Source organism: Octodon degus, unplaced genomic scaffold (genome assembly GCF_000260255.1).
Source record: "Octodon degus isolate 3935 unplaced genomic scaffold, OctDeg1.0 scaffold00010, whole genome shotgun sequence".
NCBI classification, from domain to species: domain Eukaryota; kingdom Metazoa; phylum Chordata; class Mammalia; order Rodentia; family Octodontidae; genus Octodon; species Octodon degus.
The window spans coordinates 9,037,570-9,053,659 of record NW_004524586.1 but is presented as its reverse complement, the minus strand read 5'-3'; the positions used below and the strand labels follow the sequence as shown (position 1 = coordinate 9,053,659).

The 16,090-nt window shown below is 51.9% G+C and overlaps 3 protein-coding genes across 3 annotated transcripts in view; 1 reads left to right on the top strand and 2 right to left on the bottom strand.

The window, feature by feature from the left end:
• Positions 1-1,434, top strand: part of Prap1 (proline rich acidic protein 1) — a 3,587-nt gene extending 2,153 nt beyond the window's left edge. Inside the window, exons 3-5 of the mRNA XM_023708881.1 lie at positions 220-269; positions 905-1,005; positions 1,140-1,434. Of these exons, the coding sequence (XP_023564649.1) occupies positions 220-269; positions 905-1,005; positions 1,140-1,348 (360 nt within the window). The 3' untranslated portion in view covers positions 1,349-1,434. The remainder of the gene's footprint in view (positions 1-219; positions 270-904; positions 1,006-1,139) is intronic.
• A 3,118-nt stretch (positions 1,435-4,552) lies between these two features.
• On the bottom strand, positions 4,553-7,241 carry Fuom (fucose mutarotase). The gene is made up of 6 exons (XM_004625553.2): positions 7,130-7,241; positions 6,517-6,585; positions 6,222-6,292; positions 5,925-6,023; positions 5,072-5,145; positions 4,553-4,806 (listed from the first exon to the last, which is right to left on the bottom strand). Exons 1-6 carry the CDS (start codon positions 7,212-7,214, stop codon positions 4,719-4,721), a joined length of 486 nt encoding a protein of 161 aa, XP_004625610.2. The 5' UTR covers positions 7,215-7,241; the 3' UTR covers positions 4,553-4,718.
• Positions 7,242-10,902: 3,661 nt separating this feature from the next.
• Positions 10,903-16,090, bottom strand: part of Echs1 (enoyl-CoA hydratase, short chain 1) — a 10,652-nt gene continuing 5,464 nt past the window's right edge. The window contains exons 5-8 of the mRNA XM_023709043.1: positions 15,917-15,989; positions 15,625-15,826; positions 13,632-13,699; positions 10,903-11,529 (exon numbers count right to left, since the gene is read on the bottom strand). Of these exons, the coding sequence (XP_023564811.1) occupies positions 11,464-11,529; positions 13,632-13,699; positions 15,625-15,826; positions 15,917-15,989 (409 nt within the window). The 3' untranslated portion in view covers positions 10,903-11,463. The remainder of the gene's footprint in view (positions 11,530-13,631; positions 13,700-15,624; positions 15,827-15,916; positions 15,990-16,090) is intronic.

The following is a 16,090-nucleotide window of genomic DNA, read 5'->3' as shown; positions in this document are numbered from 1 at the left end:
GCCAGGCCTGGCCAGCAATCAGAGTGGGCTGGTCATTTGGGGCAGATCAGTGGCGTTGCTTCCCCTGCCTGCAAGCCCCAGTAGTCCCTGAAGTCACCTGCAGGGCAGCCTCTGCCTGTAGCCCCACTTGAGCCTTAGAGCAGGTGTCCCTTGACCTTGGAAAGGAGTGACCTTGGGTCACTGACTGGCAAAGGTCACGCCGGTGACTCACTCTTCCAGGTACCTGACAAGACCAAAGGCAAGCATTCAGTCCCCGATCAGGAAACAAAGTAAGTGCCCCGCTTATCCCCTTGTGTTCCCCTGAAAGCTCGGCCTGTTCTTTCTGGGCTCTTCTCGGACGCGGGGTGCACTGGGCACATCAAGAGTGCTGTCCCGCTGCTTCCAGGAGAAGGCAATGCTCAGACCTCCGTCCAGCAGTGGCAAGCCGAGGCCCACGAGCCAGAGGCCCTGGAGTTCTGCTCACCTCTGCTATCTAGCTCCCTGAGGGCCTAGAAAGTCTCCATCTTGGACCTGTGTGGTTTCTGCCTTCTCTCACTAGGGTCTATTTTCTTTCCTTTTGAGACAGGGTCTTGCTTTGTAGTTCACGGTGGCCTTGCACTCACTAGGTTGCCCAGATTGGCCCTCAGCCTGCAGTGATCCTCCTACCTCGGCCTGAGAGCTGGGATTATAAGGGTGCCCCTCTACGCCCGGCCCTCCTTCACTCTGGGAGGCTTGTATCTTTCTACTCCCCACCCTTGCTGGCTCAGAGATGAAACAGGGACACCTGGGTAGGTGCTTGTCTAAAGCTCCTGGGGCGGTTAACAGGCAGTGGACTGAAGTGGCTTCACAGGCCCGCAGCTGCCTGGGGGCGGGGGGTTGTACTTCTCCCCAGCTGTACCTGAACCTGACCCTGTTGTGTGGGCAGGACCTGGGACAACCATGCCTTGCAGCCTCTGGAGAGGGACAGCCAGCTGGTGGATCTGTTCCAAGCGCCAAATCCAAAGCCTGCAGCCATCAAGAAGCCAGGTCAGGTTGGGAACAAGGCCACGGCAGGAGGAGTCTGCCCCGTGGGGTGGAGTTGGAGGATGGGCCAGTGGAACTGGGCGAATGGAGAGTCTTGTAAGGGAAACTAAGGCTATGGTTCCATTTGCCTTTCCCAGGTGACAAAGCCCGGGTGGAGACTGAAGACATCCTGAGCCCTTTCCGGAGACCCCAGCAGGGTCCTGAGTCTGACTTTGACAGTCTGTACCATCCTGTATCAGAGGAGATCCATGTCCAGGAAGAGCCCTTTGCCCGGGCAATGCTGCCTCTCCAGGTGTTTCGAGGGCCAGAGGAGGACCTAGACCACATCTACCACCCTGTGGAGTAGTCATAAATCCCTGAACACCCTCATACAGCTGCCTTGAGGCCCAGGCTGTTGGGACTTGCCAATCCTTCCTAGCTAGAAAAAATAAATACCTGCAAACAGAAGTAGAAGGCCACCTGATCCTTTAAGACCAACAACCCTGGAGTCCAACCTGTTTGCTGTCTAGGAGGAAGAAGCTGTTATCTGTCTCTTGTATGGCACATATAAGAGCCCCACCCCAAGTCATACAAGACCCAGCTGACCCTCAGTTCCTGAACATTCGACCCCACAGGACCATCTTTCGCCAGGTACAGATGGAATGAAGCACATGGCAGCAGTCAGAGGTGGGTACCAAAGGCAGCACCAGGATCAACCTCAGCAGCGGAATGGATCTCACCCTGGGCTCCCTGGGGAAAGGAGAGAAGGATCCTGGAAACAGAGAGCATGAGGCAGGAGGGAGGCTAAGATGATTGGCATTCAAGTGGATAGGTGCTCTGGTAGACAGGTGCATGGGTATACCGGTGTGCAGGTACACTCCGTGTGCTCAGTTGGCCAGGTATAGGCACACAGACTCAAGTGAATGGGCCCGACACAGGCCCAGTACACAAACATTTTGTCCTAGTTTTGTGGGCAGTCATCCAGCTCTGCATGGAGTACCAGTCCTCCTGCATAGCCTCCCACAGTAAGCCCAATGCTTAAGCACAGGCACAGGCCACTTGAGTTACCTAACACACTGTGTACATAGTGGGGCAGCTGGTAGCCATGCCCAGCAATGAGAAGTACCTAGGACCAATCCCTCTAGCCTGAGCCACACAAGTCCACCAGCTCCCGTGGCCAAGACAGCTGCTGGGAGAAACTGCTGACTCTTGGTCCTGATGTTCCTGATGGCATGCAGTTGCTGAGGGCTTGTCCAGGTGACCTTACATCCCCTAGAACTCAGTGTCCCCCAAGGATTCCCTACTCTCCCAAGGACATGCGTGGCTCATGTGTATACATTCCTGTCTCCAAGCCCAACAAAGCAGGAGCCAGGTCCCCATGTTATTGGTGAGTCCATAGCCCATTATGGATGAGCTCATCAAGGCCAAAACAGTGACCTTCAAGGTTCTTCCCTGATAGGAGTAGAGGAGGTCCAGCTTCACCTCAGTGCATCTCACTTGACATCCTGGTACGAACCAGGGCAGGGTGTGGGCAGCTCAAAATCAAGATCAGGGGACAGTCAGCAGAGGCTACAGAATCCTGTCCAGGTCTCAGGAGGCCCTGCATCCCTGGGGCACAAGAAGTTCAAAGCACTCCACAACCAAGTTACTCTTATATTAGGTCAGAAATGGCCAAGGGCCACAACCAGAGCAACTCAGACACAGGTGGCCAGCCACCAGTGCTCACTGACCCTGAGAAAATCAGACCCAGGCTGGATATTCAGGCTGTGCCATGTTGACCCCCTTCCCTAGCTCCCTGGCAAGTGGGGAACTTGTGGATCTCTGAGGCTCCAAGAGTCTAGCTTCTGCTGGGCCCTAAGGAGGGGACTGGCCAAGGTGAGTTAGTTTGTAGTCACACCTCTTTCTAACCTTGTTTGAGCCAGTCAGTATTTCCTCCAGCTCCTGAAGAGCATAGCTGGATGTGTCCAGGAGAGGGAGGGACTCAGGAATTGGCCACCCTGGTGAGCAGACCACCGAGAGGGACGTACAGATTGACCCAGCCTTGCCACTGGAGGCCCAGAAACAACAGCTCTAGGGAAGTCTCTCAATCAAAAAGAGCCCTGGGGGCTGGGGAGATGGCTCAGTGGAGTAAGGGCTTCTCTGGCAAGCGCAGGGCCTGAGTTCAATCCCCGCTTCCGCAAAAAAAAAAAAAAAAAAGAAACAAAAAGAGCCCTGGCTTCTTCATGCCCCATGGAAGCAGGGAGGGTACTGAAAGGTGTGGCCTTCAATTGCCTCCCCACTTCTGCATACAGATCTCCCACACCAGCTGGTAACTAGTCACTAAGGCAGTGGCCACTTTGCTTTCTGGCTGTTGCTAGGTGACAATGCTTATGTGAAGTGACTAGTGGACAGGGGCCATGGCAGAGAACAGATGGGACAGTCACCAAGGTCTGTGGCCAGGCTTAGGCATGGTCCCTTCCTCACGCCTAACCCCAAGTCCCTGCCCAGGTGGCTTTCCTGACCCCCTGCTCCTTGTGATCCTGGAGTACAGGTCTGGGTGTCCTGAGAGGGCTCCCAGACAAAGCAGCTGCCACCCTCTGTCTTTGTCTTCTTCCTACACCCATGCAGCTGAAAGAAGAGTAGAGAGAGGGGGAGGGGCCAGGACAGTGATGGCGAACCTCTTAAGAGTCCAGGTGCCCAAACAGCAACCTCAAACCCACTTGTTACCACAAAGAGTCTCAACACTGCAATTAATTAAAACTGAACATGGAGGTTTTAGTTAGGAAAAAAACCAACTGTATCAGTGCTTAGAGGCTGGGGTGACTTGGCTTTTGTGCCACTGAATTGCTGCGTGTGGCCCGCTGTGGCATGTGTGCCATAGATTTGCCACCAATGGCCTAGGGGGAGTACCTGTGGTCTGAACAGGGGCTTGAGACCCAATCCAACCATTTCTGGGGTTAATCACTAACACTCTAGTCACCAACCCCTGTCAGGCCACCACTGTATCTTGCCGCCCTTCTGTCTAGCACTGGGTGCTACGTGGCTGAATGTCCTTTACCCCTTAGGACAACCATGGATTCAAGCAGGAAGCAGGCAGGTGCCATCTGGTTGCATCCCTGGGGACCAAGTGGCTAGCTCCTCGGGTGCATGGACTGGGTGCTCCGTTTATTGAACACAGGCCCCGCCCACACCCAAGCCTCCCTAGGCCTGTACCAGGGCTGCAGACACCATCCTCACTGGCACCAGGTGCACCCTCCTCCACTCCACCTCTGTAGGTTTTTCCTCCTGAAGTGTGAGGCCAGCTCTCATGGCAGTCCTGTTTGAGGCAGAGGGTGTGGCCCTGATCAGGCGCCACCTTGTGTCTGAATCCTGAGCGATTTTGCAGAAGTCCCCATTCTCCTTGAGCTGCCAGGCAGCAGCTGCCTCCACCTCTGGTCTCTCTGCTGTGCATTGCGCCCAGCCCCAGGCCTCATTTACCACAAAGACTTCCCATCTGGGCCTTCATCAGGGTGGGTGGTGCCTACTCCCTAAAAAGCCACTAGCCTCCCTGAGCCCAGTCCCAAACAAATCTGGGAGGGAGAAGTCTTTAGACTGAAGATTCATAGTGACTGTATTTTTCCATCATTTCAAAACTCAGGGGACTCTCAGTCTCAGTTGGCAGGGTCCCCCAAAACCTACTGGCCTCTTGAGAGCCTGTCTGAGGCCCAGGTCTGGAGGCTGCTGGAGGTAGGCCTGTGGCACTCTCAATTCTTTTCCGCTCAGAATTGTCTCCACCAGGCCCCAAACTGGGAGCCAAGAGCAATTGTGCCCTTCTTGAGGATGATGTTTCCATAGAGTGCCTTCTCCCTGCAGAAGGAGAAGTCAGAGCTGAGCAGAGGGCCAAGGTGCTCTCTTGGGGACACCGCAGGCCCCACATGCTTCTATCCTACCTGTCAGAAATAGATTCCAGAGAACAGCTGCCTTGGGCAAGGCAAACAGGGACCTGCCTGCCCAATTCCTCCTGCCATTTAAGTCTCAACTAGGCAGGAGCTCAGTAGAAAGTGCACCTGGAGCCCTCCCAGAGGCTTGGGACAGGGGCACGCCTGAGCCAGCAGACCCAGCTGGCACTCACCCAGTCGCAACAACAGCAAAAGCCTTTTTGGCTCGTTCGTAAAACTCAAATCTCTCCATCTTTGCCAGGGCACTCTAGAAGACAAAATGGCATGGCTGAAAGATCTCTGCCCAGAAATGCTCAAGAGTAGGCTCTGAGTGCCTGAGCAGGAGGCAAGGGCACCAGGCTCCTGGGCCCCACTTCTGTGGCTCTCCTAGTGCAGGGGTCCCAAGGGCTTTAGCCTATAACTCCTAGGAATGGGCAGTATGGACACGGCGTGTCTCTCAGATCACACCTGGCACCTGGGCTGGACTAGGTGCTATGCTTGGTGCCTCCTGGCCTGGGGCTGCTCAGCCATCTTGGCAAACACTGCCATTCCCCAAAACTGGCCCCTAGGGGTCCCGTGGCCAGGATGGGAGTTCCTGATCTGTTCCCTCCCAGTAGGTCCTGCCCAAGACTTGAGAACTAGTAAGCTCCCCAGGAGAATTGGCATGCCTCCTGCCAGACTAGGGTGAGAGCTGGGTGATACCCAGCCAGGATGAGGTGGGAGAGGAAGACCTGGGACCCAGGGGCACATGCATGGGAGGCCAGAAGGGGTGGCCAGGCAGCCTGTGGACACTTGGCTCCATGGGGACAGAACCCCAGGCATCAAGGTCCTCTGAGGGGCGTGGGGAGCTTAGAGGTTCAGGAAGGCAGCCTAGGTATACTGCTTCTGCTCTGCTAATGGGGGCAGCTGGGGGTCCTGAGTGCTCCCACAGCTAGAAGTGAAGGCCATCGGAGAATGGTGTGGGACACCCCCCATATCTGTCACTCTTCCCAAGCCTCCCGAAGGCAGGGTCCCTGGCTCCTCCCCTAGGCAGGGCTATGGGCTCACCTTGCAGCCAGCATGCAACAGGAGCATCTCATAATGTTTCCACACTGGGGTCTCCAGGCCTTTCTCCTTGTCGTCGGGCACCAGCTCCATGACAGTAGCCTGAGATACAGGAGACAGCTCTACAGCCCTGAGCACTGCCAGCATTCCCCTGCCTAGTGACCACTCAAGAGTCCTCTGGTAGGGTCAGGGCCCCTTTGGGGCCCGTGGCCTCCCCCCACTCTGAGGCAGCTGGCCTGGTGAAGTCCTGCGAAGGGGAAACTGAGACACAGAGCAGTAGAGCAGCCTTTTGGCCCTCACCGGGCTCTCCACATAGGTGTCCAGGGGCAGCAGCTGCAATACAGCCTGTAAGAGCTGTGGGATGCGCAGGCCTGGGGGTGATAAAGCTGGGCTGAGACCCCAGCCCTCCCCAGTGGCACCCCCTGCCCTCCATAACTTTCACTTTTTGGCCTTGGTAAGAAGAACCCAGGTTCCTGAGTTCAATTCCCGGTACCACAAAAAAAAAAAAAAAAAAAAAAAAGAACCCCACCCTTAGCCCTATTCCGCCCCCTTCTTACCTCTCCTCAGACCCCACTCCTGTTCCCACTCCCCTTACCATCCGCCCGGATCTCCTCAGGCCCACACCGACAGATGGAGGAAGTGGGGAAGTTGGCGTCTGCAAGAACTGAAGAGGCAGTGGGAAGGCGCTGCTGTGGCCCTGGAGGCCGCACCCTACCCCGGGATCAACCAGTCCACCCTCCCTCCATGGTCAGTGCGTCCAGACCCTGGGTCATCTCCGTGGTTTTCTTGAGCGTCGGCCCAAGTGGAAAGGCAGACAGGGAGGGTGACTGTCAGAAGGAGGGGTAGTAACAGACTCCCCAGCCTCAGCGGCTGACCTGAGGGGCGGGCCCTCGAGGGAAGAATGGGGAGAGGGTAGGCCGGGGCTGAAGGAGGAATCCTGCTCTGTTAGCACCGGACACCGAGGCTGGAGGGGAGGGGGATGGGGTGAGACCCGCCCGGGTACACCTGCACCAGGCCAAGGCAGCTGCTGCCTCGTGACCACCTGGGTGGACCTGAGAACTTCGCAGTGGGAGCTGCCTACCGTTGCCAGCTCGCTGCGGAAGCAGGGTTGGGGCTTCCTGCTCACAAGGGTGGGGTGGCCGCGGCAGTGCCCCAGTCCCTTTCTGAGAAAATCTGGTGTCTCCCAGCCTGCATCGAGTACGGCTTACCTATCTCGTCTCCATGCCCCATGCGCGCCAACGTATACAGCAACTCTGGGGACAGCAGCTCTGGGACGCCCTTCAGTACGACCATGTCTGCAGTCAGAGCAGGACCTCTGGGAAGGAGGGACAGGGGCGGGACAAACGGGAGGGCGGAGCCATTGCTCCAAGTAATGGAGGAAGAGTGTCATTGCATGAAAAAAATTGGATGAATAGATTTTTCTTTTGTATTTTAGGGAAGGGTCTACAGGGTGTTCAGGGGCTCATTACTAGTTCAGATTCGTAGTGATCCGCCTGGAAATTGCCTCCCAAGAGCTGGGGTTACAGGTTCTCACCACCACGCCCAGTCTCAATTGCCATTTCACCACGCCCCTGGGGCGGGACTGGCTCGGCAGGCCTGGGGATCGAATCCCGACTGCTGAGTTTGCTTGCAGGCACTTTTAATCCGCTGAGCTATTTGGCTAACCCTGATTTTTCTGAATTTTAAGGTTTCCTCTTGTATACTGAGAACTTTGGTGGCTTTGTTTATTCCAGAGGCCAATTGTCTCACCTATCAGGGAATGTATTCAGCTTTAGCAATGAGCATATCCACCTCTGGTGCTCCCAAGAAGGCCCAGCTAGCTATTCTGGTTCCCTGGCTGGGGGAGAGCCAGTCCACGCTGTTGGGCCCAGATCAAATTCTTTTCATACTTACTTTGTAAATAAGTGTGTGCCAAACAGTCCAAAATCCAGAGGTCACCTGCCTGCTGTATGACGGGGGACTGCCTGAGAAGTCAGGATTGGCTGACAGGTGAGTTAGCAGAACCCATCACTTCCTCTGCCTTCCCACCTCCAGCTCCTGGTCACACGGCCCCAGCAGTACCTGGGAGCCCATCTTGCTCTGTAAATGAGCATGCGCTCTGAGATGCAGAGCCATAGCCTGCAAAGGGCAGCTCAGTTCTTAGTCCATCTTTGGCCCACCTTAGCCTTTCCTTGTCCATCTCAGGTCCTGCAGGCCAAGGACTATCATACTCTTTGTCTATGCCAGCCCAAGGCCATGACTGCAATCTGGATTAAAAGCCTGTACCAAGCTGTACAGCCAGGTGGAAGAGATACCTGTAATGGAACACTGGTCCATGCTGGGGTGAATGGGCTTCACCACAAGACAGCGCTGAAGCCCAGCTCTTGGGACAAGCCAAGCATGTTTTCTGGCTGAGGGACCAACACGGTCACCACGTGGTGGCTACACTGTGGTCTGTTTTCTGGACTGTATTGGCTGTATGGTGGCACCTGACGCTCAGTTGTAGAGTGAGCACCTCTTACCTTGCATTCCTAGACCTCAACCTCTTCTCTCATGCACAGCCCTGCCCTAGATGGGAGCTGACAAAGCCGAGTCCCCTGACAGGGTCTAGGTTGGGGGCTTGCAGCAGCTCTAGCCCACAAAATTGGCACAGCACTGGTATCCTCCTGTGGAAATCCAGACCTCTCAGCCTCAGTGATTCTAAGGCTGTGGTGAGGCGTGGGAGCCTCTGATCAGAGGCAGGAAGCACCTCTTCTTCCCTTGTGAGACCCCTAGGCCCTAGGATGTGGGAGATCTCACAGACTTCAAGTTTTTGTCAGCTTCCTCACCAATACTGGAAGAACAGGCGTTTCAAATTAAGAACTTGGTGTTCTGGGAATAATGTGGTGATGATTTCTTCTAACAAGAGTCACAGGGGAACCATGTCTCCCTGAGTCCTTTTGGGTGCCTCAGGCTGCACAGCAATCCAAAGACATGGGCAGCCCTCCTAGAAACCAAAGCTGCCAAAGTACCCACACTAAGAACATACTCCTTCAGGTGGCTTTTGTACAACTTCTGTATTGTGCTCTAAACCTCACATAGTAAATGACATCAAGATTGAGCATGACAATTACTGTCTTTTGTTTCTAATGTGGCATTTTCTACCTTGACTTTCTGTTTCAGTTACCATTAGATGCAGTGGGGAATAAGGATTCCAGGACCTCCCTTAGGTTTTGGCTTAACTCTTAAGTTTTTTTTTTTTGCCAGTAGAAGATTGGACTTGGGTTTTTCCATTAAGCTACATTCCCAGCAACTCCTCACCTTTAAAAAAGACAAAGATAAAAAATTGGGACAGGATCATGCTAAGTCATGCGGGTTGGGTATAAGCTTGTAATCTTCCTGCTTCAGACTATTAAGAGTGCCAACATTACAGGGCTATGTCACCATGCCTACCCGAGAACGTGTATTTTAAGCAAATACTCCAGCTTTCAGATTCAAGCAGCCCCCTCACTGACCTTAGAGACCTCTCGTCTCACCTTGGAGAAGGGCCCTGTCTCCCTGCTACTAGGGTGAGTGAGCAGTCAGGCACTCAGGTGAGCTCTGTAGATAGTTCTGGAGGCTGCAGACATGTTCACCTGAAATGCTGGGCTGTCCATCATGATTCTGAGAAACCAGATTCTGTAAACATTGATCACCTCTTCAGGCATGGTGGTGTGCACACGCAGCCCCAGCTACTCAAGAGTCAGAGGCAGGAGGATCACTTGATTCTAAGTTTGAGACCAGCCTGGGCAACACTGCAAGACCCTGACTCAAGTCAGTGCCCATCACCACAGCAGTAGATGTGACACATTCACAGCACGTCAGGGTTATAAGAAAGAATGCAAGTAGGAAGATTCATTGAGTAGTCAAAAGAAGTGAAATTCTGACACATATGACATGGATGGACCCATAGGATAGTGTTGTAGCTTGTGCTGTAGCCATGCCATGAACTGGGTAGCTTGTTTATTTCTCATAGTTCTTTAGTCTGGAAACTTAAATCAAGGCAGATTCATGGTCTGTGGAGGACCAAATTCTTGGTTCATTTGTGACACGTTACCAGAGCTGCATGCTGGGAAAAGGGATGAAATACTCTCTTGGGCCTAAGCCATAACCCTATTTGTGCAGTTCCAACTCCTAACACCATCATCAGGGGGTTAGGATTTCAACAGAGATGGAGGGCGGTACAAATGTCTACTTCGCTGCATTGTGCTAAGTGAAGTAACCCAGACACAAAAAGGAAAATAACTGACATTGTGGCTCTATTTGCATAAGGCATCCAGAAGTGCCATCAGTAGAAACACAGAATGGTGGGTGCCAGGAACCTCGAGCCAGCGTTTCATGGGGACAGTTTCAGCTTAGAAAGACGAAGTTCTGTAGAAGGGCTGTGGCGATGGTTACACAGGCTGCATGTGCTCAAGGCACTGAACTGCATGATTAGACCTCAGATGGTAAAGGCAGGGGAGTCCGCATGATGCTGTAGTCACAACTGAGAAGCTGCTAGAATGAAAACAAAGAAGCACGAGGTGTGGCAGCACACGCTGTGACCCCTGCACGTGGGAGGCTGAGTGGGGGATCACCTTGAGTTCGAGGCCAGCCTGGGCTACATAGTAAGTTCAGGGTCTCCCTGGACTATATAGCCAACCAACTAAAACCAACAATCAACCCGAAGGAAAAAAAAAATAGGGGCAGGGGAGATTGGCTCAGTGGAATAAGCGCTTCCCCGGCAAGTGCAAGGGCCTGAGTTCAATCCCTGGTTCCACCAAAAAAAAAAAAAAAAAAAAAAAAAAAAGAGTAAGAAGCACTCATGTGACAGAGTAAGATGATGAGGGGAGACTTGCGGGTGGAGGACTGTGTGAGAGTGAGCACAGCATCCATGTATGACACAAAGCACCACACCCCACATGGATGCCAGCCTGGGCACAGAAAGCCTTGAAGGGGTGCAAGCCCAGCTAACCACAGAGGTTAATTACCCTGGGGACATGACATGGGTATAGTTTACTTTGCCAACCTCAGTTTTAATTGAACATTATCACAAAAAAACCCCTTAACCAATACATAGGGTATTAGCCCTTTAAAAGTAAAGCACAACTAACTTGAAGTAGTTACTTTAATCAGCATTATTCTGTTCAAATCAATAGACAGGAACATCTTTCCCTGAGCAGCCACACACCCCATGACAAGGTGGACAGTCACCTCAGTCCTTCTGGACTCGATCTCGGCACAACAGGGCAATCTCGCAGCTCAGTTCCTGAAGTGAAGTAAAAAATTCAACACTCTGAAGGCTCCTGAGCAGAACTTTTGATCTCAAAGAATGTGTTCTGGTCTGAAAGCAATGTGCTTGACTCTCCCGACGGACAAGTGAAGGCCAGCGGGGCAGCAGAGCCCCAGCTCGGGCCACAGTCCCACGGCCACCAGCAAGCAACCCCAGCTCACCTACACTACTAACCCCTTGAAAGGAGACGATTGATCTGCTTCTACACTGACAAGCTGCTTTTTCCTCTCAGTAGAGGAGTAAGGCCCAGGTTCTGGCGCAGGGCGCGGGTTCTCAGTGGTCTTGGAAGTTGGCCTTCCTTTTCTCAACAAACGCAGTCATCCCTTCTCTCCGGTCGTCCTGAGAGGAGAAGGGAGAAAGGCAGAGGTGAGGTTTGGGTCTTCCCGCTGAGCTCCGCCCACTTGTCTTTAGGGTGGCTCTGTTCTCTCTCTCAGGAGCTCTCCTTGCTCACGTGGTTCAGGGCAGGGGATTCTACAGAACCATGTACGGCCTTGGAAGGATGGGATTTCTTTCTTTTCTTTTCTTTTTTTGTGGAACCGGGATTGAACTCAGGCCTTTGCGCTTGCCAGGAAAGTGCTTATTCTACTGAGCCAACTCCCCGCCCCAAGGATGGGATTTCTGACCAACGGCAATCCTGGGCCTGCGAATGAAGGTTTTACACCTTCTCCCTAGATGAGGTCACTCAGAAACCACTACATGAATGTCAATAAACTCCCACATAAAGAAAGCCTTGGAGGCATACTTCTGGGCTACGCTTTTCAACTAGATCTAACACAGGTCAGGTCAGGCATCACCCCCACGGAATGGAAAGGGTCAGAACGCTGCCCTGCATCGGCCCTCTTCCTTCATGTCCACATACACAGATGTGTACATCGAAGTGCACACATCCTCACTTCTTAAAAAGTTAAAAGCATTTTAACCTTTCTTTTATAAAATGCCTACACACGACTCTCAGCAAAAGAAGTGACTTCTAATGGCAACTGGGAAATCATTTCCTCTAACACATTCCTCCCACCAGTGGCACGTGTGTGACTCTCCCATCAAGCGGCTTGTACCGCTGGTGCTCGAAGGGGTACAGTCATACACGGGACAGCCACACGTGCACCACCAGTGGTGCAAATTGCATGGCAGCAGAACACACGAATGTGTTATTGGCAGAAATCTTACAACAGACTGCTATAAAGAGCTTACTATTATAATACTTTTGAGCCACATTCTACAGATTTGGTACAGGGTCTCACTTCGCAGCTTGGGCTCACAGTGATCCTTATTTTCAGCTTCCCCAGCACTGGGATTACAGGCGTGAGCCATTACGCCTGGACTTGGTTGCCAGCTCAGCGTGCCCAGGGGTGGGGCTAGCACAGCATGTTAGTGCTGGGGAGCCAACTCCAGTCCCTGTGCTTGCCTAAGCAGGTGCTAAGTCTGCTGAGCTATCTCACTGGCCCTTAAGCCGCATTCTTTTTTTTTTTTTTTTTTTGGCAGAATCAGGGATTGAACTCAGGCCCTAGTGCTTGCCAGGGAAGTGCTTACTCCGTTGAGCCATCTCCGTGGCCCCCTTGAGCCACATTCTAAGTAAGTGGAATAAGTTAGGGAAAATAATATCTGTCTGTCTACCCATCCATCAGTCTGTCCTTCTGTCCCGCCTTCTCTTTCTCTTTTTTTTTTTGAGATAGATCTCACTGCTGTCCAGGCTGGTATTGGATTCCTACATTCAAGTTGTCTCAGCCCCCCAAATGCTGGGAATATAGGTGCAGTCACTGCACTTGGCTTTGAATTACATTTTAAAGAAAGGAGCTTTAAAAAAAAAAGTATTAGTACACAATTGCAGTATATAATGATTGCATTCGTCGTGGAGAATAGGTAAATGTACACATCTAAATTCTTTCCATCTCTCCCCCACTCCTCCTTCTCCCTGTATCTCAGTTCTCCTCCCATCTGCAAAATATTTATATTCTTGTTTCCTATTATATTGTAGCCTTTATTTTGCTTATTTACCTATTTAGTCACAGCTCGGGTTTCTCATACAAGAGGAACCATATATTCAAACTTGTGTGTCTAATTATTTCACCGAACATTATGGTCTCAAGTGCGTCCATTGAGGAGTTACTGCTTAAGGGTGCAACTCACCCTTAAGTAAAACTTCTGTGTATGTGTGTGTGGGGGGTGATACCGGGGATCAAACTTGGGACCCTGCGCTTGCCAGGCGGACACTTACGCCACTGGGCTATCTCTCAGGCTGTAAAACTTTTATTCTTTTAATGTCCACATATACTTTTTTGCTAAACCAAAGCTCACTGATAGAACAAGTCTGATCTAACTAGAGGAGAAAGTAAAAGTTTGGACCAAAAAGAAATGGCATTTAATGATAAAATGTAAAGAATATTCCCAGTAACCCCTTAACTAGAACATACTCGATTCTCAGCATAATATTGTTTACTCACGGTGGCAAAGGTTGAATAGAAGAGTTTCTTCTCCAATTTATTTCCTTCTGTTAATGTCATTTCAAAGGCTGAAAAAGAAACCCTGTAGTCACGGACAATGCTGCTGGCTGGCAGGAACGAGACCCTCTCCTGCGCAGCGATGGGACACTCTTTGCCTGCCCACATAGTGTCACGCAGATGTGCCGGGAGGCCAGCCCCAGTCGGCCTCTTTTTGCCAGTGCGTGTCCAGCTGAGGTGGCTGCTAGAACAAACTGCTCTTCCAAGACTCCCGAATTGCCAACTGCGGCCCAGGTCCCCAGAGAAAGGACAGAGGAAATGGATGAAACACACATCAAAATGTGTCCAGTTGTAAGGATCTGAGGTGGTCAATGGGATTAAAGGCACTGATAATTAATTAAGGATTAAATCAGAAAATGATGATGACCAGGCATCAGGAAATACCTTTGCACATTTTTTGGGGGGGGCAGCCCCTGAGGACAGGGCTGGTGTGGCATGTGGGGCCTGTGGTGCCAGGGATCAAACTGTGGTCCCCTGCACCTGTCTAAGCTTCCCTAAGCAGGCGCTTTAGACTGCTGAGCTATCTCACTGGCCCTACCTTTCTTTTCAGTGCAGGACACAGGCATGTGCTGTACTGACACCTAGAGGGAGGGGCCTCTCCTGATGGAGATGAGTATCGGGTGCAATCTACTGTGACCCTGCCGAAACCCTGGGCAGCTACCCTGTGGGTGCCACGACACACGTGCATTCTTCAATAGTGGTGCTTCTTACGGGGTAACAAGTAACTCCAGAGAGCCAGCACCTTCTCTGGAGGGGGAACCAGGTCCAGAAAGGCTGTGTGAATTCCTAGATTGCACCCTTCTGCCCCAGGCACTGAAGAGGAGCACAATTTCATTTCAAATGCTGAAATAAACTGCTACATAAATACTCAAGTACTTGAGGAGGCGGGTCAGAACAGTTTTACTTTCATTTTTCTTTATTAAACCTGAAGACTATTTTTTTTAAATCCTTTTTTTTTTTTTTTTTTTTTTTTTAGGGAAGGATCTACAGGGTGTTCAAGGTCTCATTACTAGGTCAGACTCATAATGATTCCAGCCTCCCAAGAGCTGGGATTACAGCATACTCAGCCTCAATTGCCCTCTCAGTGTGCCCTGGGGGTGGGGCCGGCACAGCATGGCAGGCCCAGGGATTGAACCCTGGGTCCCTGTGCCTGCTTGCAGGTGCTTTGATCTGCTGAGCTATTTGGGTCCCTGGGCCTGCTTGCAGGTGCTTTGATCTGCTGAGCTATTTGGTTGGCCCTTAAATCATTTATTTGGTACAGGGTCTCGCTATGCAGTTCGGACTCATAATAATTCTCCTGTCTCAGCCTCCCCAGCACTGGGATTACAGGCATGTGCCACAATGGCTGGTTTCAGTGGCTGGCACAGCATGTGGTACTGGGGATAGAACTTATGTCCGTGCACATGCCAGGCAGGCACTTAGACCACTGAGCAATCTCCCCAGCCCTCAGTTTTCTTTTACAAAGCTTTAGCAATGCAGAGTCGTTGTTGAGTGGGGCCTGGAACACAGAGCACGCTCCCACACTCACACAGATTCTCTCAGTCTGTGTGGCCTTAGTCCCCAGGCTGGACAGCATTCACACTCCCAGAGCGTGGGCTGAGGAAAGGAACCCTTCAACTCGGGTCCCAGGAGCAAGGGACAAGCCGGACGCCTTGGACTCCCTTCTTGGCCTCTTCTAGCCTTGCCTGGTGCTGTCCCTATCACTACTAGGCAGCTTCCCTGTGGCTCACTTCTTGGCCCTGAGTACAAACGGAAACTCAGAACACCTGAACCAAATCACGAACACTTAGAAACCAGAACTCTACCAGTAAATCATAATCCTGAGCATCCTACCATTTCCACCTCAGACAGGCTAAGCTACAGCTATTCAGTGCTTTCAATCCTATCTGCAGTCCTAGGAATCCTCCTCACTTTGCTTTTTTGGGCAGACTCCTACCTGCATTCACAGATTCTTTGGCCATGGCTGTTATAATTTTGGAATTGCTGGCAATTTTTTCTGCACACTGAATGGCTTCTTCAAGCAATTTTTCAACAGGAAAAATCTTGCTTACAAGACCTAAAATGTGGGAAAAAAAAAAAAGGGGGGGGGGGTGAACAACATGAAGAAACAGAACACCAATTTCACTTATCATGGAGACCTAGTGACCACCTAGGAGCTGAGCACTCTGACCAAGAGGCAGCTCGAGGGGAGGGTGTGTGTGGCCTGGGCCCTCAGCAGCCAAAGTCACTATGCTCTCAGCCACGCAGGCCAGGCTCTCCATGACACCAAACAGCATAGGCAGGAAGACAAAGGGACCAAGGCTACCAGCAGGGCAGGGAAAGGGTTAGGCTGCGAGGGTCTGGAGATGCCCACTGTCTATGCTGGACTACTGGAAATGGCACATTGTATTATATAAGAAATA